A 23,777-nucleotide genomic window follows, 5' to 3' on the forward strand; every position below is an offset into this window, starting at 1 on the left:
ATGATCACAAATCAAACGATCACTGATAGAACCCTACTGTCTATGATAGAACCTTGATCAACAGGAAAGGACGGTGCTGCCCAATCCCGCCAGTGAGGAGTAATTCTCGCGAGATTACGAAACAGCAAGGAAGGCAGAGAAAATGGAAGGTTGTGCAAACCAGCTTGCTAGCTGAGCGAATCCAATAATAACTGGAAAGTAATCATTTATATCCAAGGTACGGTTTCAGTTTTCCTCAGGGTGTTAACGTACAAACGTGCAACATTTAATTCTTGTTGATAACATTGGAGACAATTGGCTTTGCAGCTCATTGCATTTATTAGCAGGTAGTGTAGCAGCTAGCGGCTAGCTAGGTGGATTAGGTGCATGCAGAGAACAATGTCGTTCGTCACCGAAATAACTCTTGAGTGTTTGTGTATCGTTGCAGAACAAGGACGTTTCGTTTCTGCGCTTTCACAGCCGGGATTTAGTAGTGGCATTAGTAATGTCTGGTGTTTCGCTTCTGTTTAGCTAACGAGCGTCTGTTAATTTTTTTAGAGTGAACTTCCCACAGAAGTATCACTCCTGTTGACGAGTCTTTGCTTAAATAAACCATCTGCACACCAGGCAGATTTTTCACCAGCCATGTCAATAGGTCAGATATTTAGGCCTTCACGCAACAGTCAACCAACGTTAGATCATGTCTGGGTAGATTTAGTCAATAACGCGGTCCGATACAGCGAAAAAATTAGAAATTGGACAATCTGGGATTAATGTTGACGTTAATTAGACACAACGACGTGTTCCCCTGTCGTTTAAATGCACACATTTGCTAAGCAACAAAACTTATATAGTTACACCAACGTAAATATGTGACCAGCTAGCGTTACACTCCTTTATTCTATAATTAAGTTATTAAATATATAATGTCTGCACTAGGGCTGAGCGATATTGCTAAAGTCTAGTATTCAAATATAGGTCATTTCATATCTCTAACGATATATATCACGATATAGCATGTTTTCTGGTAATTCAATGAATAAATCGTATATATGAAATAACTATATAGTTGTTTCACCTTCCTGAACAATCTGTTAAATTAAAGCCCCAGTAGCTCAAGTGAATGCAGTCAAATAGAACAGCCCTGCATTAACTCCTACCTTAATGAAGATCATAATGTTTATACCGTTTGTGGTCTTGTTGAATTACAAGAAACACCTCTCAGTATATTACAATTCAGCAATGCTTTAATCAACACCTCTAAAAACTGAACATTCTAACCTGTGTGAAGGTATGATGTATTGCGGGGACGTTGTATTAGACCCTATTCATTTTAGGTCAATGGCCCTAATGAACAGGCAATTGAATGTATTTGTACATGTATTAGAGGTATGAGTTTTTTGATGGTCGCTCACGTCTGCCTTCTCATACAACGGCTGATATTCGTAATCAAGTTAAACTGTTACGGTTTGTGGCTTGTTATTGACTCATAATCTAATGTTCTTAATGTAATCTTAATGTGTTTTCCTCCTAAATTTACCAAGGTGCAAAGAGAGACAAGTGGAATGACACTTCACATGTCCTGAAAATTAGGCTTTGCAAGCCATCTGCTCATTTGCAGAGGTACCTGTTTTTCTGCATTTAGCCCTCATCTAACTTGCCCAATAGTTAATATTCCTCTAAGCTTGTTTACTAACAAATTATATCTTATGTGTTTTGATAGCTGCCTATGGATGTCAGTATGGACCCAATGGAAAATAACAGTGATGCTAATAATTCAGGTAAAACCGTCATTTTAGTCTTTGAGTGGCATAAATGGGCAGACTGCAGATACACATGAACAACATGGCATCATGACTTTGCGTAAACATACACAGCACTTTCCTAAAGCCAAATGGCGTGTTATCTGTACGCATTTTGAGCTTTCCACGTGTATGTCTACGCTGTATTCAGTGGATGTAAACATACACCACGTGGCATCTTATCGCGAGAACCGGCCGTGCTATCGTGAGACCAACGTCACACGCTTAGGAAAACAATCAACAGTTGAGTTTAGGAAAAGAACATGAACAAGAAAACAAAAACGGTTGATAAACGGCACACGCAGGACGCGATCCCGGCTCTCCTGGGTGAAAGTCCTGTGTTTTACCCATCCACCACCCCAGCCACACTCCCTCTGCGGACTTCCATACTTTCATACTTCTCGCTACGGTGATAATTCACACATAATGTAGGTCAATGGAGGCCAAACAGCGTTGATAAACATGCTAAAAAGCGATTATGCGTCTTGATAACACGCCAAAATGGCATACAAATTGGTGTGTCATACATATGCCACTTAATGAGATTAGTCTGACATGAAAGAGATTTTGGTTCCCTTTTTATTCACCCTGTTTGTTGCTACCTTTCTCTAGAGGACCAGCAGAGCCAGTCAGAAGGGGCAGAGACGAGTGTTAGACCGACCATGTCTCAGGTTAAAAAGTCTTGGGGGTTCAGGCGGACAACCATCGCTAAAAGGGAGTTCTTGGATGAAATCGGAGACCTAACCCACAGTCCTCCAATCGTACGCAGAGGCAGAGGCCGCCGAACCAACCAGACACCCCTGGCCACTCCAGAAACCCACACAACCCAGAGAGCTTCTGGTGCAACGAGGAGTGTTCTAGATGACCTGGAGTGGTCTGCCCCATCCTCGCCTGTATCAGAGGAGAGCAAGCCAGCCTCAGAAGCTTCTGCAGGAGGGAGCCTTGACCCCAGCTTATGGCAAGATTTTGGGTCTGCCTTCCACACTGCCTTCTCACTGCTCGGCGGGAATGAGGGCTTGTCAATGGAAATGTCAGATGCACTGACAGTCCCTGACATTTTGGAAGCCACTGATGCCATTGTGACCCCTCCACAGGTTATAGAAGAAACTGAGGGGCCTGATAATATTGAATCTGCTGATGACATGGAGCTCTCACAACCTGTTGCTTCTGACAACGTGGCAGGAGGGGAAACTGATGATGTGGTGTTGATTTCTAGTCAAGAGGACAGCGATGACATGACTCTGATACAGATTAAGGAGCAGCTGACATCTAAAGCCAGGCAGGATGACACAAGACCTAGAGGGAGAGGTGGAAGAGGAAAGGCCAGAGGAAGGGGGAGAGGCAGAGGAAGAGGTAGGGGAAGAGGTAGAGGAAGGGGCAGAGGGAGGGGCAGGGCAGCGGCGCTTCAGTCAAGCATGGTAGATGATGAGGACAACGATGATGATGATGAGGTGGTGCTTGGATCCATCCATCCATCTGAGCACCATCTGCAGCAGTTGCAAGAGGAGGAAAAAGAAAATGATCCACACAGCCCTTCTGAAATAGAGATATCATCTGCTAACTCTGACATCACTCTGAGTCCTGCTCAGCAATCAAGCTCAGACTGCATAATCATAGACACTGATTTAGACCAGATTACTGATGTGACTCCTGGCCAGTATGATGATGCACCAGAGGAGGAGGAGGAGGAGAAAAAAGACTTCAAGAATGTAGGAGAGTTTTCAGGCATATCTGACACAGAGGGCTCTGACTCAAATGCTCTATACTGCATCTGTCGACAGAAACAGGATAAAAGGTATATGCTCATTTCTGTCTTTAATGGTTTGCATACCTCAACCATCTGTCAGTTTCACTTCCTGATCACTGCTGTTTGCTTCTAGGTTCATGATCTGCTGTGACAGTTGCCAGGATTGGTTCCATGGCGACTGTGTTGGTATCAGTGAGACACAGGGCCGTACGATGGAGAAGAAAGGGCAAGAGTACATCTGCCCCCCTTGCACTACAAAGAAGCAGAGCCAACTCAAACCTGAGCCTCACCATCAACCAGAGCCTGAGCTTAGCTTTCCTGAATGCTTGACACTAAGTCCTCTCGGTGAAGAACAGGAGGGACATGAGGAGCTGCAAGACCTCAAGGTTAGAATTTCATTTTGATTGCCAGTGATCACCAGATGGCTCATTATCCTTTGTCACAACAAAATATAAATAGCTTTTCAACTTGTTGGCAGCAGCAGCACGTAGTTTTTAGGTTGAATATTTCTCCATTTTCTGTATGACAGCAAATATGTGATATCTCATCACAGTATTATATTTGTATCCTTAGTAAGTATTTGCATGACAGAAGTTTGGTCTTGGGGTCTAAGATGAGATTTTGGTTTTAGGAGTCTGTATTGGTGGTGGAGGAGAAGCAGGAGGTTCCTGTGACGAAGCCAGAGCCTGAGCCCGAGCCCGAAGCTGAGATGGAGATGGACAGCTCTTTTCCTCTGTGCATTGGACCTAAGTGCTTCAAACAAGCCCTACCAGACTCTGTTTACTGTGGCACTGACTGCATCCTTCAGCATGCTGCCGTCACTATGAAGACTCTTTCTGGCCCGAAGGTGCCCAAGTCCAGAGGGCGGCCACAGAGAAAAGCTGCCATTGCCAGACCCACCGCAAAGGTAAGTCATTTCATCATGGAGACTGAGAAATTGAGAGAGACATTTTAAGTGTGTAGGCAATATATTCACTTGTTGAGTCTTTTCTACATTTTGTGTCTGATGTTAAATCACAGTGTGAACATCTTTCTATATGAAGTATCTTGATTTTTGACCTGTTTAAATATTTTCATCACAGGGTCAGAGGTCGGGTAGGATGTCTAAGAGATTAGCAGGAAAAGGTGAGGAGGAGGTGAAGGAAGATGATGGAGGACAGGAGGAGGCTGCAACTCCCTTAGCCTGCGACCCCAGTCTCTCAGAAGTTCAGGCCACTTCCATACCATCATCTAAGCTTTACACAGCGTGTACGTACCATTTGCTACTCATACACATTCGGATCACACAGCAGTTTACACACCATGCCAAAGGCATTACAGATTTTCCTTCTTTTTTGTAATGTGGCACTACGTAACACAATCACACACAAGCACGCACACACTTGGACGCATACATACTCTCTCTCTGGGATGACTAAGTAGCAGGGGTCAGCAGTGGGTAAGTATGTTCACTTTTATAGTTTTGTTGTCGATTCTAAATGCCCAAAATGTGCTGAAACAGTCTTGACTAGTCAGGATTATATTATTCAGCTAAACACAAACTCAAACTTAAACCAGTCTCATAACTGGTTTAACTGCAACACAGAGCAACTGTGTGTGGGGTAGTGCTGGGTAGGCAGGATGCTTTATCGTGTTTTGGTATCGGTGTATTGAAAGACTGCTCCAATGTTCAGTTTGTCTGGTTTTGCAAAGACCTCTTGCAAACTCAAACGGTTCCCACTGAAGAATATGTGTCAAGTCAAGGTTTAGAGTGTTCTTCACCATAGCCTTCAGTGCACATAAAGCATACCATATGTTTTCGCATGTTCAGCCCAGAGCCAACAGGAATATGCTCACATATACACATTGCTCATCATTTGAAATATTGAATCACATCTTGCACATTCTCTTTTTTATTATATTCTCTAAAAATGAATTTTAACAACTTTTTAAAGTCAGATACTCAAAAAAGTTCCTCAACTACCATCACAGATGTCTATACATCTTAAGACCTTGTGATACCTTTTATTTTATTTTTATTTTTTTTTGCTATTTGAAGAAAAAACTAAGATAGGGATTTTTTAAAAACATAATCCAACACTAAAGTGTCCACTGCATATCTGCTAAAGGGCTTTGGCAAGTGGTGGAAAGATAGCCAGCCAAAGAATGACTTTTCACACTAGGATCTGCATACTCCATTTTATTACAGACTATATACCGCATGCCTGAAAAGGGTCTATGCCCAAAGGTTTCTATTTATTAAAATGGAGTGCACATATCCCATTTAGGCTATTCTTTTCTCAATATTTAGGAAATGAGGCTAAATGGTGGATCTCACAGAATCCCTTATAACATAATTTTGTCAGGACTAGTTCTTGAACTTTGAATCAATCACAACCCAAATAAAATTGTTGATTTGATATTTACCATTTCACGGCACATAATAATTTTTTTTTAAACATTTTTTATTGAGATTATTATATTTACTTTAAACATGAACATTTTAACAAATGAAATGAATACATTATCCCCCAATCGGGGAAAAAAGTTGCCAAAAAATCTATGTAATTGACTCCACAAGTGAGCAAAGTTCTTTCATAACACATAATATAATTAACTTCTCTAAACAGTGATGCATGCTCAATTATTCAAGGTGTATTTTGTGTGTTTTGAAAAAGTATGCATCTTTTATCAGTCAACAGTGTTTGTAGATTGCTTAGTTAACTTCGTAGACATTTATATTAACAGCTACAGCCCCCAGCATTTCTTGCTCACAGCCACACCCCACGTCAAACCTTTGACAACATGTAACACGTCTGTACTACTGAATACATTGGTTTTGTGAAGCCTGCATAATGTCGTATTGCCACAATGTTGGCAAGGCACACCACTTCTTCAAAAGTTATGGTTTTCTCAAAGTGATCCATCTTTTCAAACAAGGACCCCGATGTTCAAGCACCAGCGCTTTCTTCCTACAGACAGCACAATTATTAGTAGTCTTATCTTTTTCTTTTTTTTTTGCAGTTGCATAAAACGTAACTGTGCACTTCATACATAAAACATACATTCAACATAACATTTTACAACTTTCCTTGTCCCTGTGTCAGGTTCAAATAACTTTCCATGTTCCTTTCCATCAACACAAACACACGGACACACATTCCTGGACCAGTCGTTGCATTGCACAAACACACCAATATTAGCTCAGATAGGATTCTCAATGAATAGGGACTGGGCAGCTGGTATGGAGGAGGAGAAGTTGACTACTTGCTGCTGCAGAGACTCAGAGGGGACTGGAGGATTCATCAGTGCAGATGCTAGAATGAGGTTCCACCTGGAGTTCACCAAACAGTGAACGGGAGATTTGTTGTCACATTTCCATGAAGATGATTTCGAAGTGTCAGCTGGCCACCTTCAATGCTGCATTCCTCCAATTCTCTGAGAAAAGACTTCATTCTCCTGCAAATAAAGAAAGAAAGAAAGAAAGCTTACAGTTCACCACACATGCATACCAACTTTAGAGATGAAGGATAGGCATCTTTTCAGTCATTAATTGTGTGGGTATAGTGGTTAAATAACCCTACTTGGGTCATATTAAGTCACATTTAGTTCTGTTAATAGGTGGAAAATAACAAATACAACCATGCTACAACCCCTACCCCTAAAATCTTTGCCTAAACACGCATATACATCCACATTTCTCTATATAATGATACAGACAGCAGCAAACATCTGTTTTCTAAAGCATAATTTCTGTGGTTTCCTTTTGAGCATTGACCCGGGGTCTGTTTCTGCGCCTTTTTTCCCCAACCTTTAAGACTAGTGTGGCATTTCAAATTTGAACAGCAATTTAACCGTACATTTACAAGTATAGTTTACTCGCAAGTATACATAGGCAAATGGTACAAACAAGGTACAGCAGACAGTGAGTCTACTGTTTGTGTCATATTTCAGAAAAACTCTGCTTTCCTGCAGTGAGCGCTCTATACTTCTTTTAAATCCTCTTGTCATAATGTTTTTTTTTGCTGCAAACGTTGCCTCGCCGTGGCTTCCTGGTATGGTGTGCAGGATTTGGTGATCATTGGGGCGGATGGATCGTGCCGTGGGCGGCGCACTGGATCACGGCTGTGCTCCTGTATCGGGCGGTGGCACACAACTTGCATCTTACTTTGGATCATCTTTTACTATTTCAAAGTGCACCCGCACTTTAGATTTTCTTTTTCCAGACATTTTCAGTTAAAGATTTAAATCCCTGCCCTCGGTCACGGATCATGGAAAATGACACTTTAAATCTGTCATGGAGCGGTCGGATTTATTCACACACCTTAAAAAGATTTATTAAAAGCTTCTTTCTTTGCACATTTTTATTTACAGCATTATATGTTGATATTTATATCATAACATGCTGTATATTAACTCTCTGGGAGAAAACAGGTAGTTATATGTAAAATGCGACATTGAGCACCCCCACATAGCCAAAATGACATGATCCTTGTTTCATAATGTCTCTGCGAAGATTCAACTGTGAGATTGGCAGTCGAATCAGGCTCCTTCTATCGAAGCATTGAATATTCGACTATTCAGGGTCACCCCTATTACAACTACTATATACATACAAGTAGAGGTGGAAATAGGAAATATATATGATATATAACATGTATAGTTTGTCAATTATTAGCAGACCATAATCATCAATATGTTAGTATGACACAACACCGATTTCTGCATAACTTATAAGTTTAGGTTTAAAGGCGTTAACAGCAGTAGCTGCATTTCCTAACATCTCATTTTAGTCTGGAAGCCTAAAACTTAAACATTTATAATACTGCCATGCATACAAAACCCTTTCAAATATTGTGAAAGGCTGTTAAAATCAAGCTTTATTGCTAGGTCAGTTTTAAAGGACCAGTAATAATCCACACACAGCACTGTAAATAGTGTCTTTAGAACTTCTTTCTAACGGGAAAGTAGTTCCAATAAAATCAGTAAGGCTAAGTGAGAAAATATTGTTATGTAATTTTGGTACACATGCACTGCAACTCTGAAATTAGAAAATTATTAGACGGACTTTACCTTACAGGCTAGTAGAAAGTATGTAATTTCTGATTGAACCATGTGTTAAAAGGGCAGGTCATTGTCTGGAGAATTAACAGCGTGTTGTAGTGTTAAAGTTCATGTGACCCGCGCGAAACCGGAAGAAAACAAACATCCGAGGGTGACGAAGAAGGGTCATTTACACGAAGATGCCAATGGAAATATCTAACTGGTGAGACTACGAGATTCAGGAACTAAATCGTGAGACAAATTTAAGGAACGGCAAGAGACTCTGTTTATGACCAAATTATTAACCGGCTATGTTAGTGCGGTGTAATCCGCATAATGTCCTGCCTCCTGCACGCTCTACCAAGGCGCCATGCCTCGCCTAAACCAAACGCAGTATTTCCAGTAAGTGAGAACGTGCCTGACACGGACAGTCTCCTGTTGTGGGCTAAATGTGTGAAAGGGTAACTTCGGGCAACGTCCGTACCTTATTCGTCGGACATTGTCCAGAGTCCATATGAGGAAACCGCTTTCGAGACTTCTGAAACTTCAATTTCTTTAGCTACATTGCCTGCATTTTGAAAAAAATGGGAAGTTGGTTCAAGAGTGAGACTGAAGGTGTGTCCACAGCCATTTCAGTTGGACTGTAGTTTTGTTGATCAAAATATCAAGATGTTAGTTTTGATTTTTACTGACGGCAAAAATAAATCACAAAACACTACAATAAAATAAAAACAAAACAGTGTTCTTAAACAACATTTACAATAGTTGTACAGCAGTCCATCTTAGTGATCACCTGTTGCATCTACCTCTGCTTGACGCCTCATGGAGCCAATGAGCCTCTGAATGTGCAGCTGTGGGTTGCTGCCATATTTCTGGAGAAGGTCCTGACCATGCTGCTTGCCCTGCGCATGCTAAGGTCACATCTCTGGCTGTTGTGTGTTGCAGCGCGTCTCAGAGGTTCACAGTGGGGTTGAGGTCAGGAGATGATGCAGGCTGAGACAGCATCTGCTAAACAGCAGTCCTCAGGGCAGGTGTGGCTTGGTGAACAGAGGTGTTGTCCTGATAGATGGTGGTGTCGCAGCACTTGTTGATTTGCTGCACAATTTCATCTCTGCATCACATGACGACATGGATCTCAGGAAACTAAGTGTGGCCTTTTATCAGAGTGAACTGAACTTTAAAATATGGCTTGTTTAAGATGACAGTAGTGGATATTGATCCTGCTGGACCACAAAGTCATCCTCAGTGTGAATGTGAAGTTGCAAGACTTCGTGCCTCACTGTATTGCTGGTCAGAGCTTCAGTCAAATAGTTTCTTTTCCATCAGTTTACGTAGTATAAAACATAATTTTCACTTCATCTCCGATAACAAATTTCCTTTATTTTTTTTTTAGATGCTTAAAGAGACTTTTGCACCTTGCCAACATATAACCTGAAATAATCTATTCAACAAAAGAATGCAAAGCATAACAACAGAATACAAACAGTTACAGTTTGGTCAAAGAAGATGGTGATGGGCGGATGGGTTTTGATTTTAAATTTACTACCATATAGTTTAAATTTGTTTCATACACTCCATGGACCAATATGCTTGCTAGGGTGGGGTGAAGTTTCCTTCAGTGATAGCATCAGTTCCCCCACCTGTTTTTTGACTCTCACTATTAGTGGGGGAAGTGCATAACTGACTACAGATCAAATCACGTAACATCGGGGAACAACTTCACCATTCAACAAATACTGTGGATAAGCAAGACACTATAGTCAAAGTCTTATTTTTGTTTTTGTTTTATTTAGTATTTTAGCGGGTTTATAATGGAAGGATGTAGTGGGATATAATTTCTTTAGTTAATCATCCACCTTGAGACTGTGATGGATAACAACCTGTAGTGACATTCCTTTGTATCAAAAGAGCAGTGTGCCTCATTTGTGCTTGTAAGTGACCCTGTAAGTAAAATATGTCAGGAAATCTTTTATTTTTATATACAGTACAGGCCAAAAGTTTGGACACACCTTCTCATTCAGTGTGTTTCTTTATTTTCATGACTATTAACGTTGTAGATTCTCACTGAAGGCGTCAAAACTATGAATGAACACATATGGAATTATGTACTTAACAAAAAAGTGTGAAATAACTGAAAACATGTCTTATATTTTAGATTCCTCAAAGTAGCCACCCTTTGCTTTTTTTGATAACTCCGCAAACCCTTGGTGTTCTCTCAATGAGCTTCATGAGGTAGTCACCTGAAATGGTTTTCACTTCACAGGTGTGCTTTGTCAGGGTTAATTAGTGGAATTTTTTCCTTTATTAATAAAAAAAGCAAAGGGTGGCTACTTTGAAGAATCTAAAATATAAGACATGTTTTCAGTTATTTTACACTTTTTTGTTAATTGTAACATAATTCCATATATGTTCATTCATAGTTTTCAATGCCTTCAGTGAGAATCTACTAATGTAAATAGTAATAAAAGGGAAACGCATTGAATGAGGTGTGGCCAAACTTTTGGCTGTATCTATATATATATATATATATATATATATATATATATATATATATATATATATATATATATATATATATATTTGATACATTCAGGAGTGAGGTTTCTTTTTTTTTTTTTTTTTAAAGCTTGTTTCTACATAATGACACTTGCTTCTAAAAACATGGGGAAAAGGATGAACACTAATACATCTTTTACATAAGTTAATCTGAAAGCCATGGACAAAGTAAAAGTACATTTTGGTCTTGCTTTCTGTAGTATTGGAAGGCTGTGCATACTACATGGAGCGGCAGCAATGAAAATAAATACCACTCCAGACACAAAACCAAAGACCAGGTTCCAGAAACACTCAAGATCTGTGACACAGCCTTCTGTGTTATTGTTGAACTTCAATCAGTGTTGCCTAACTTTTTTTTTTGGCCATTTCTGTGCCTTTATTCTAGATAGTAGAGTGATGCAACAAAGGTCCTCTTTCGGACTTGAACCGGGGATGTTGTGGTTCCTGGACGGGGTCTTAACCTCTAAGCCTCGGGGGAGGCCCTGTTGCCTGACCTCTGTGGCCAAGTACACACTGTACTTGATAGACACAAGAAACAAAGTGGGAGATGTTGACAGTGGGACCTACAGTGCATTTTTTCACATCAAGAAAACTTAATCTCATTTATCCAGAACTGTTCATTGTCATTAACAACACATTCTGCTCCACAGAGACAGAAGCAACACAATATATTAACATTAATAATTACACAAATAACTGCTTCTGAAATATTTTGGTAGTTTTATGTTGCGTTTTCTTCTTTCTTTTCTTGCATGTATACCTCCAAATGTGTTGTATATCAGCTTAAAATATTTGAACAGATGACTACGACAAATCCACAGACATTTAATGTATTTATTGAAGGCTGCACCATAATCACTAATTTATCAGTGTGAGTCAAAAGAGTTTGATTCCTCTCTTCTGCTCAAAACAGCAGGAGTTGCTGTTGCAAAGAGCCACTTCATTCTGCTTCATTGTCTTCCCCATCTGCCTTTAGTTGACATCTCATTGGTTGTTGGCAGGAAACTTGAGTTTTGTTCTGTGTCATTCAAGAAAAAAACACCCAATGAAACCCAACATGTTTAAAGTCAGTGAAAGGGAAAAAGTCGTCAGTCTTGACCCAGTTTTCCCATCATAGAATAATTTAAACCAAACAATAGGCCCGTTGAATTAATATTTTCCCAAATAACAACTTCTCTGAAAAAAATCCATACAGCATAGTATTGCGATATTTTCCTAGGCAATAATGTATCGATACACAGACGCAAGTATCAATCTTTTACTATGTATGTGTTGGTCAGTTTGTCTGCTTGACAATCCCATTTTGCAACAATAAAATTGAAGTGAGATGAACAAACAGAGAAATTTATCTTTTTAGATAAAACGGATGTTGACAAAGTTTCCTTTTGTGGGACATCATTTGAAATTGGGAAAAATTTCAAGTTGGAAAAAAAGGTAATAAATTGCAATATATCACAGAATATTGCAATATGTTTAAAATCGCAATAATATCGTATCGTGACAAAAGTATTGGGATGATACCGTATTGTGAGGCCTCTGGTGATTCCCACCCCTATCTGTTAGTATAGAAACCCACAAGTATTAGTTGCTAATGCTTTTAGTTTTGCTTGGTAGTGACACAAAATGTGTCATTGATTTTATTCTTAATGAAATTATTACTTTCTTTTCTGTAAATGTCATTCCTTCAAAGAGTGCACTGTCAGACATTGTTGAGTTTAGATTGATTGATGTGTGACCACATGATGTAGTGTAACGGATGTGGGGAAAGGGATGTGATTTCTGTTGATTAGTTTCAGTGATTACAGCAGTAACTAGCCAGTCTGGGATAATAACATTTATTTTATTGTGGGTCAGTGCACACATACTGACATGTCTAATGTTTAGTGTTGAGAGGAGAGCTGAGTTTAATGTATGTGGCTTTTTCTATGAGGTGCAGCCAATAAATGTCAGGTTTTAGCCAAAAATCTATTCTTGAATTTTCTCTTCGACATCCATTGCAGCTTTTTCTTGCCTCTTTTAAACCTCATTACTACTGTTTCTCCATCACATGCTCTCAACGCATTTCCTCTGCATATTTCCGACAGTTTAATAATTTCAATACCTCAACATTTAATTGTGAAGCACGAGCACCCTCTACTGGCCAAAAGAATAATGTGCAACCAAAGAGAAAACTACTGACATTTTCAGCATTCCACAGTTTGTGAGATTGTCTCCTATGTATTCTTAACCCTTGTGTTGACTTCGGGTCACATTGACCCGTTTTCAATTTTTGTTTTATATCCGAAAATATGGGACGTAGAAATGAGCGCTGAAAATGTGTGTAAAAGACAAATGTAACAATTTAAAACGTTGGAAAAAGCAAAAACAAACTGAAAAAAAGGCTTCAAAAACGTAAAAAAAATGTGTGTCCCCTGTCCAACTTTATAACAGAGATGTAAAATAGTGCAGAGTGTGTAACCCCAGATATGTTTTACCAAATATTATTCAAGTTTCCTCCGGCATTCTCATATACAAAGTTTTACCGTTGTTGAATTACAGAGAATTCAACCCACAGTTAAATGATAAAATAGACACGACCACAATGGTGCACCTTATTTGAAGTATGTTTTCTGAAGTTTGTGTGCTCCTAGAGTAGTATATATCCAGTGATATATATGTGGCTTGAATACAATGTATTGTACCAACCAATGTACTCTCTCATCCTGACGTACACAAATTCTCCAACTTCTGCCTACAACAATGAGATGGATGGATGGATACTTTAGTAATCCCATTGGAAAATATCTTAAATTAATGAGGGGATATTTTTTTTTACTGTACATATATACATGTGTAGTAGTGCAAAATTAAGTGTTACACTAAATTAGTTCAGTTATGAGTCAGATAATTTAAAGATGATGAAAAGTGTACGAGTCTAGGGTGAAAATGTTGGTATTAGTCTTTAGTCTGCCCCACTCCATCCTGATACAGAGGGGGTCCTTTAAGACTTAATACGAGACTGACCCCATTGTCTTGATATCTGTCCTTCAGTGAGCCATCTAGTGAAAGATGTAGGAATCAACACAAATCATATTATAAAAGGGGAATTTCCACATATTTGCCCACACATATTATTTAAAAGTCTTTTTACAGTGAGATTTAGTCTTGTGTGAAAAAGTAATGTAATGTTAAAAAACAACTGTTGTTAAAGGTAAGGTTAACATTTTTGGAAATTTGCTCATTTGTCTTCGGTGGGAGTTTGATAAGAAGACACTTACCATCCTCAAGTCTGTCTGTTAAATACAAGGCCTATAGTCATCAGCCAGTTGCTCAGTGCTTCAGGAGAAGGAATAGTGGCACATTATCCAGTGTAAACGGACAACATACTCTACAGAATAAATAAAAAAGCTGAGTTACTTGTTAATCAGTGAGCTTTAGAGATTCAGTTTCCCACTGTTTCCAGTATTTATGCTAAGATAAGATAACCTTCTGGTTCTAGCTTCATATTTGCGTACAGACATGACAGTTTTATCAATCTTCTCATTTAACTTTTGGAACAAATATATTCCCCAAATATTGAACTATAGTAGTAGTAGTAGTACTCATTGGAAACTCCGGTTTCAGTTCAGGATAGTTACATAACATGGAGGGTGTTGTGTCTTCAGATTTTCATTCTGAAAATGTTTAAATCACATGTAGTCCTGTGTTTGACATAATAACCTGCCGACTTTTATTAGTTTTTTTATTTATTTATCCTTTCCGAAATTCCTTTTGTATCTATATGTCAGACAAATACAACTGGAAAAAAGTCATTACAGTTAAAGACAGACATCAAACAACGAAATGATAGGCAATAAAACGCTCAAAATAAGATCAAAAAAAATAATATATCTGACATATCACCTGTCGTCACTGTGCAGCACAGGACTATTGTCTGTCTGTGGCACATGATGTATACAGTAAATGATGAATACGAGGTTTGGTTCTAATCTTGGAATGAGGATGTTGCTTTTCATGAATATTGAATTATTATTTATTGGCCATGGTATCGGCTCTACGGATGGCAATTTCAGTCTGACCACTTTGGTCCTGACTGAAATATTTCAACAACTATTGCATGAATTACCAAAAATATTTGCACAGACATTAATGTTTCTCAGATGAATCCAACTGACTTTGGTGATCCCCTGACTTTTCCTCTGGTGCAGCCATGGGGTTCACATTTTTGTTTTTTGTGAAATGTAAACTATTGGTTAGATTGTTGTGAAATTTGACACACAGACAGACACACACACACACACACACACACACACACACACACACACACACACACACACACACACATTTATGTCGCCCTCAGGATGAATTGGAATAACTTTGGTGGTTCCTTAACTTTTCATCTAGTGCCATCATCACGTCAAAATTAAAATGTGTGCAATACTTTTGTTCACTACAAAATACCTGCAAAAGTGAGATTCCCATTCAGCCTCAGCTGTGAACACCTGCTTGAGCATATTAACATTGTCATTGTGAGTACAGCCTCACAGACCTGCTAGCATGACTCTAGACTCAGTCTTTTTTAAATGTAACAGGCATTGGTGCACTTTCTGTCCAGATGGGTTCTTTTTTGGAGGCAGCAGATCTCATACATAAAAGACTTGTTAGCACATTTAATAAGCTTCATCTTGCAAATCGGTGACACCTAACTTTTACCAAAGTAAGGAAAGTAATAGAAATGACTGAGAACGTACCTACTGCTTTATGCGCTAATTCTTCTTTCGTTCTCAGCACATTAAACTGTTCACATTTTACCATTTCAGGGAAATAATAAAAATATAAAAATGTTCATACATGCAAGCAACTACTTTGACCTTGTGGTCCTCTATATCATCTGTTCAAACAACTGTGCATTTGTCCTTAACAAATGTGCTCATGGTAAATGAAGTGAAATATAAAATATACTAACATTTCATGTGAGATTTCCGCTAAATAACTAGAGAAGTTCTACTCGTTAACTAACCATATTCTGTTCACAATATCCGCAAATGTTCTTAAAACCAAAGACAGAATTTAAGAATGGGGAAATTAATTACAGACAGTGACCAATAATAATACTAGCATACACAATAGTTCTGCATACTACTAGTATGAGAAATTGAGTCAATATCCTCTTGCTTATTTAAGGACATTTTGTCTTTTTTCCCAAGGTTTGATAAATGAACCAACAGTGTGGTATGTCTGTCCATTGCCTTATTATATCCATAGGGCTGTGCTCATATTGTCTCTCCAGCTGTATTTTCATTACTGCAACATATCCCAAGCATTTGAGACAGAGCCTTTAAATATAAAACAGGATACTTAATGAGCTGTGGATAAAAAAGAAAAAAAAGGTATTTGTTTAGGTCCAATCAGGTTTGCCTGACAACCTAGGTTATGACAACACTGGTTATTGTTTACTGATGGTTCATTCAGGATTATGAAGTGTGAGTGGTATAGACCCATGACTGCAACCACTTGCGGGGAAGTATAACGTTTGACTTTGTGCAAAGGGATGCATGTAAAAGTTGATATTACAGATCAGTGTTTTGATTTGTTCATTTGTTAGTATGTACTTTACTAACAATCAGACTCATTTTGTTTCACTGAACAAATCTGAGATGTGAGCAGTGATTCAGAGATCTTAAACCAGGCTAAATGTGAAAGAAAAGATCTTTCTTATTGACCTTTCACTAAAGCGTCATCCCAAATACCCTAAAATTGTATGAATCATGAATTGCATGAATATAAATTATTTTGTTTGACTTGTGTTGATCTAAGTATTAATTAAAAAGAGATTTTCTTGATTGTACAGTTATGTACCGTAGTTTCATTGGTATAGGATTTAAATACAATTTAAAAAGCTGAGCTGCGATTTTTCTTTATTGACCAATGGCAGTTTTTAAAGAGAAACCACATCTACACGCTGAGACAAATGCTCATGTTTCACCGTCACTTTGACACACACACACACACACACACACACACACACACACACACACACACACACACACACACACACACACACACAAATAGCATAAACATGCACAAATAAAGATTCTTCATTCTTTTCCTCATAGATACATACAGTGACTCATTCGTATTTTGTTGCTGCCTTCTTTCATTAGTTCATTCATTCATAGTTGGTCTACCTGCCTTTCAGTGTCCAGAGGTATCTTCAGATAATGCACTAAACCAGGGTCATTCACTTTCTTTCTGTTTTTGAATCTATGAAAGGATGTGTCCTTGTTTCTTTTCTTATTTTTTACTACAATGTATGTACAGAATTAGTCCTCATTTAATGGTTACAGCTTGCATTGACACAGTGTGCTTCAGTGTGTTGGCCTGTTGGGCATGCTATCAAATGCACAGATTCCTTCTAATTTGAGCACCTACATTAAAATATGGTTTGGAGTGGAAATCCCACACCACTGATGTCACTTGCCACTTGTCACTTTGCCCACTGCATCTCCTTTAGGCTCAACCTTAGCCATATCATAAGCGCGCACCTTTTTTTGTGGGTGCTTTGATTGCCTCCTGGACATGCATGTTAGTTATTATTAACACTACACATTATCTTGCTCTTCAGGTGCTGCACTGTCAGTGCTCAGTCTCCTAAATAGTTCTGATGGATCAAATGCAGAGAATGAATTTGTTAGGATTAATAAAGTATGACTCATCTATATGTAGGCCTAATCTTAACCCAGGACATCTCACCCTGCCATGTTCATTTTCACCATGCTGGCTTTTTCTTAAACAGCCTTCAATCTCTTCCTGACCATAAATCCCCACACAACTTCTGCAGGGCTTACTGTGGTCGTACAGCTGCACTGCTTATGATTGTCTAGTAATTCAAAGTATCTGAGTCTTACTTATTGTATCATCGAGGGGTGTCACGATTCTCCCAAATCCTCAATTCGATAAAATGTTCTAAGGTCACGGTTCGATTCAATTCTCGATTTTTACATTAATTTTTTTTAAAGAACGGGTTGCTATGCCATTTTTAGACTAGACTTTTATGCAATATAATATCTGACCTTTGTTCGCAATGTACCACACTACATTGTCAAATTCAAACATTTATTAACAACTTAATGTAACAATAACTTCAGTCAATTGGAAACTTAAGCAAAATAACCTGCCATTTAGTTTCTCTTTTGTAACTGCAGTCTTCTTCACAGAAGATGACATTCAAGTTCACAACAAAACAAACAAAAACTATAAAACAGCCATAGTCTGAACAATTAAGTGTCTACACTCACATAGCAGAGCTTGCAAACTGTGGCTTTTTTATCGACAACGCGAACGTTGTCAACATAACTCACTGGAAATCCAAAATACTTCCACACCGGCGACTTCGGTGATAGAGGAGGGGGTTCAAGTTCTGTCGATGGGTCTCTTGCATCTGCAGTTGCCATGCTAACTTTTGACTCGCTGTAGCTAAATTAGAGGAGGTTGAATTGCAGCACTTTTTTTTTTTTATCATTATTTTTTTGGGCTTTTCCGCCTTTAATTATGACAGGACAGCTAGGTGAGGTTCGAGATTGTGACACCCTTAGTGTCATCTCATTTTGTCCAGTAAACCCAGGCCTAATTATTCCCTGATTATTTCCAGTGGCACTATTTACTCGCACAAGCAACTATACATCGAAAATTTTGAAACCTCAAATATATCAAAATATGTGTTGTTAGGGGTGGGGGGAAAGATTTGACACAGCATAGTATTCTGATATTATCCATGGCTAAACTGTATGATACATGGATGCCAAGTATCGATCTTTTATTATATGTGTTGATCAGTTTTTCTGCTTAAATATCCCATTTTGCTGCAATAAAACTGAAGTGAGATGAACAAATGGATAAATGTATCTTTTTAAATAAAACAGATGTTGACAAAGTTTTCCTCTGGGAAAATAATTTGAAGTTGGACAAAGGCAGTAAATTGCAATGTATCGCAGAATATTGCAATATGTTTAAAATCGCAATAATATCGTATCCTGACATAAGTATCGTGATAATATCTTATCGTGGGGCCTCTGGTGATTCCCACCCCTAGTATCTATATGGTTATATACAGTGGCATTTTTTTTTCAAACCTATTTTCCTATGTTTTTGTCTCTGACTGACTGATGGGAACAACAATCTTTGAAATTGGTCCAGTATTGCGAAACAAGCTACAATGTAAATAATTTGGCAATTGCGCACCTTCAATTTCCGTCCACTAAAAGTGCTTGTTTTATAACTGACATGCTCAGATTATTGGTCTACGTGTCTGACAACATTATGGAAAGGATCCTTACAGAGATCGTTCTTTTTGTTAAAGAGTATGATCCTTTTTTTGTTTAACATGAAACATCCCCAAACTCGCTATCGCCAAACCCACCAGACAAAAAGTAATTTTATCATCATAAAATACACTTCATTCAAAGTCAACAGAAACAAAAATAAAACGATCAAAAGCTATCTTGGTTCGTCTTTCAACTGTTCCAACTATCACTACTCTAGTTTGGTCGAAATAAACCCTTATTTTACATGTGGAAATATGCTGGCTCTATACACGCTAAAAGCATTGTTTATTTAAATTGAGTCTGGTGGCTTTTGCGATAGCGATTTCTGAGCTGTTTCTGGTTAAACAAAAAAAGGGTTTTACTCTTCAACAAAAAGTTATATGTCTGTAGGGATCATTTCCATAATGTTGTCAGACACATATAACAATAATCTGATCCTGTGATTGGCAAAAATGGCACTTTCAGTGGATGAAATTGACGATTCACATTTGCCCTATATGATTACATTGCAGCCATGTTCGTGGCTGCAGGTTACAGCGTTCTCGCTCAATACTGGACCAGTTTCAAAGATTTTTGTTGATATTAGTCACTTAGACACCAATGCATGGGAAAATATGTTCCAGGTTGAAAAAACTTGAAATTACCCTTTAACTGGATGTTATGTGTCACGTGTTGGTTGATTAAGCAGGACTTGAAACAAATCTATATAAGGCATAATGCTACATTTTGCATTATGAACACATTAAGAGAGATAGACTTTATTCATCCCACACTGGGGAAATTCCTGTGCTACAGCAGCTCAAAAGAAAAAAATGTACACACATCAGAATAACACAAATACACATTAAGTAGACATAGGAGAAAATATATACATAACGTATAAGAAATAGAAAAATAGAATTAGTTATAATAGTAATAAAACAAACATATTTACACAATAAATACCCTTCTATTAACAGACAGTATATAAACAGATATACAGAGGAATAGAAATGAAATATTGCACAGTTGGAGGTAACAAAGAGCGATAAATAAATATGCATAGTGCAGAATATTGTCCAGTGATGGCTCATATTGCAGAAACTGCTAGCAGTGCTACATTATGATGTACATTAGGTTTTACATGATCTTTGTCTCTATCTTTAGTGGGACCTTTGTGTTGGACAACCAATATATACAGTGCTTACATTCATAGATATGTAAAGGAAAATTTTAAATCTGTGCTGTATCATCATATTTTACACGCACATAATATATGTAAATCAAACTTTGTATCACCACTTTCTTTCCTGTATTTAGAGATACAAACTTTAAACAGATTGAGGCAAATGCAAAACAAGTTCCAGGTTTGGGTTGGACCTTCTCAGGACTGAAAAGAAAATCCAACAGCAGAAAACTAATTTTTTGATATTTTTCTTGTTTAGATGGATGACACTAGAAATAACAGTATTGTCCCTGCTATTTACACATAGATATATAGAAATTAGTGGGAGACATGATTTATCAAGAGCCAGTAGTTATCGATCATCTGTTGACATGAAAAAGTTTGTAAACGACAGTATTTCAAGTACAGGAAGTCGAGGCATCTTCTTCTTGGCTTTGATTTGCTACCTCACACCAATTCTCATCTTCCCTGAAACAGACAGTAGATCACATCTATTTTTTTAATGTTTGTCTGCTCTTCCTCATACAAATGCAAATGATCAACTATTGCCATATTTATCAAAATGTTTAAAGCACAGGCATTCACAGGACTTAACACATACTCCCAGAGAACTCTGCAAGAAGATAAACATTAGTGGTGGTCTCAAAACTGAAGGTCACTGGAGGAGACCAGGACCAGGGGCCTGTTTTACAAAACCAAGATAAGGGATTAAGACGGGATTTCCCAGTTATCCTGGATGAATTTAGCCTTGACTCGGTTTCATGAAAGCGGAGTCACATAAATCACCATGGAGATTTATTCTGTGCAGCTAGCCTGCTCCTGACCAGGCTAACAGCCAGGATTTATTTAATCCTGGAGCCTTTTCTGATCACCCAGGAGTGGTTTTACCTATTGTTATCAGCCTGGATTAAAATACAACAGGTGCATATTGCTGTTCATTTAAGTATTACGTTATTATTTAAAGTTGTGACCATTGTTATTTTTATAATTATTCATGTGACAGTCATTGTTACTGTTATATTGCTATATGAAGACTGCTGTTCATATAATGGCAATTGTTGAGATAATTAGAAAAGGCTGATAAAATTTCAAATGTGTTTTAAATGAAGTCTGTTACTAAGGGCAATACATACAATGCTATACATTTATATAGTTGACCAATGCACCTTGATTTATTTTAGTTGATTAATTTTTTTATTATTCTTTAACAATAAGGATCATGTTTGCATTGTATTTAGCATTATTAGCACACCATTTGTGTTGTCCAGTAAACTGGGGCTATAATTTGGGAGGATTGTACAATTTTAAGAACATATCCTAATTGTACAATCCTCCCAAATTATAGTCTTAGTTCACTGGACCAGTAACTATCTAGTGATGTAGGCTACTCTACATTCATGTAACAACAGGGAGAGGACACCCCAATGGTTTTTATACCTTATATTTATTTATATTTACCTTATATTTTGCTGGGGGGATAACTGATGAATATACTCTGTTCCATTCATGTTTACAGTGTGCATGGAATTTATCACTTAATTATATTTATAGTTTCTACATTTTAGAGTCCAATTTCTTCAGTGTCTTTATTTTCTATGTCCATATATACGAGGGAGCAAGGCATATAATATGTAAAGAAGGAAACTCGTCCTCTATAAAAAAAAAAAAAAAAAAAAAATAAAGCGTGGCAGATAATAGCGGATAGACTACATGATAGTCTAAAAATATACATTTATGAACTACTGCTCTTAACTGAAACTATTCAACGAGTCACTGTCATTTTAGTCCATGAGAGAGAGAGAGAGAGAGAGAGAGAGAGAGGGAGAAACAGAGTGAAAGAGATATTTACGCATCATATTCTAGCGTTGTAGAAAGTTTCAATCAAGCCTATTTAATGACAAGTGTTGTCAATAAAAAAGATGTAAAAGATGCTTTAAAGGTCATATCAAGTGTAGTAATTTTCTTCCATGTAGCAGTCACAAAAACTTCTATCTATGTATAAATATCAGTACAAAAACAAAACGTTTTCATCAATATCTCAAATAGGAAATATGCGCATCTAAGGATTTAGTGAGCAGGAAACTTTGCTTCACTATGTATTAACTTGATCTCAGTTGTTTTTCCTTTTAATAAAGAAACATAACTACACAAATAATTTTATAAATTAAGATGCAAAGCAGATTGACAGAAATATTTGTCTTGTGTAGATCCTGTGTGTTAAGTCTTCAATGCAGGTAATCCAGTATAGTATAGCATGTAACAAATGTTGTCCATATTTGTTCTTGTAAAAAACAAGTATGTGTCATGGATATTTAAGAATTTTAATGATCCAAACACTTCCCTAATATGAAGCATTGTGTCCTCAAAGTACAACACTTGTTTGTGTTTGTTTGAGTGTCTTTATTCCAGCAGATTACAAGGACACTATATTTATGAATGGTAATTCTGAAAATATCTTTAATGTGTAAACTGAATAAAGGCACTTGGCCACATTTACTCAACTGAAAATATTTCAGAGAGGTAGTCATTGAATTATTCAGTAAAGAATATGAAGGCACACCAGTATTAATTGTAACGTAAAATTATGTTGTAACATTGCAAGTATGTTATAGACTATTAATGTCCGCTTGATGCCAGTTGCACCATTTAATGAATCAGAATGATTAGCAAGAAAAGGGACAGTTAAGTGTTTCCATTGGTCATTGTAATGGAGGAGTGTGATAATGGAAAATACATATGCATGAGTTCGTACATCAGTTATTTATGTAAACTGTCAGTTTTTGCCTCTAATTTCATTTTATAATTTTACAATCATGAAATTACCATGTCTTAAAGGCCCTATCTGTAATTTTCTAATCCTATCAACTACAGGTTTGTTCAGATATTTTTTTGCAGATGGAAAATTAGCATTTTGTGTATTTCTCAACTGATGATAATTCCAAATACAGGGCAACATTACTCAACATTTCTGATATAAACAAATATTTAACAGCAACAGAAAACATTTGTATTTAATTGTCATGTAGTGCGGTTGTGGTTAGCACCATCGAGAGTTCTGTGTTCAAACCCACTGGCCGGCTTGGGCCCTTCTGTGTGAAGTTTGTGTTTTCTCAGGCTTCCTCCCACAGTCCAAATACATGCAGGTTAAGTTAATAATTGACTCCAAAAAGTGTTGTAGGTGTAATTGTGAGCATGAATGGTTT

General features: G+C 37.7%; 1 protein-coding gene across 1 annotated transcript in view; it reads left to right on the forward strand.

Moving 5' to 3' along the window:
• The first annotated feature begins 106 nt into the window (after positions 1-106).
• Positions 107-23,777, forward strand: part of si:ch73-181d5.4 — a 37,707-nt gene continuing 14,036 nt past the window's right edge. The window contains exons 1-7 of the mRNA XM_039800884.1: positions 107-217; positions 1,524-1,602; positions 1,703-1,760; positions 2,394-3,576; positions 3,662-3,914; positions 4,160-4,435; positions 4,611-4,776. Coding sequence (XP_039656818.1) covers positions 1,709-1,760; positions 2,394-3,576; positions 3,662-3,914; positions 4,160-4,435; positions 4,611-4,776 — 1,930 coding nt within the window. The 5' untranslated portion in view covers positions 107-217; positions 1,524-1,602; positions 1,703-1,708. The remainder of the gene's footprint in view (positions 218-1,523; positions 1,603-1,702; positions 1,761-2,393; positions 3,577-3,661; positions 3,915-4,159; positions 4,436-4,610; positions 4,777-23,777) is intronic.

The sequence above is a fragment of the Perca fluviatilis genome, chromosome 5 (assembly GCF_010015445.1).
Source record: "Perca fluviatilis chromosome 5, GENO_Pfluv_1.0, whole genome shotgun sequence".
NCBI classification, from domain to species: domain Eukaryota; kingdom Metazoa; phylum Chordata; class Actinopteri; order Perciformes; family Percidae; genus Perca; species Perca fluviatilis.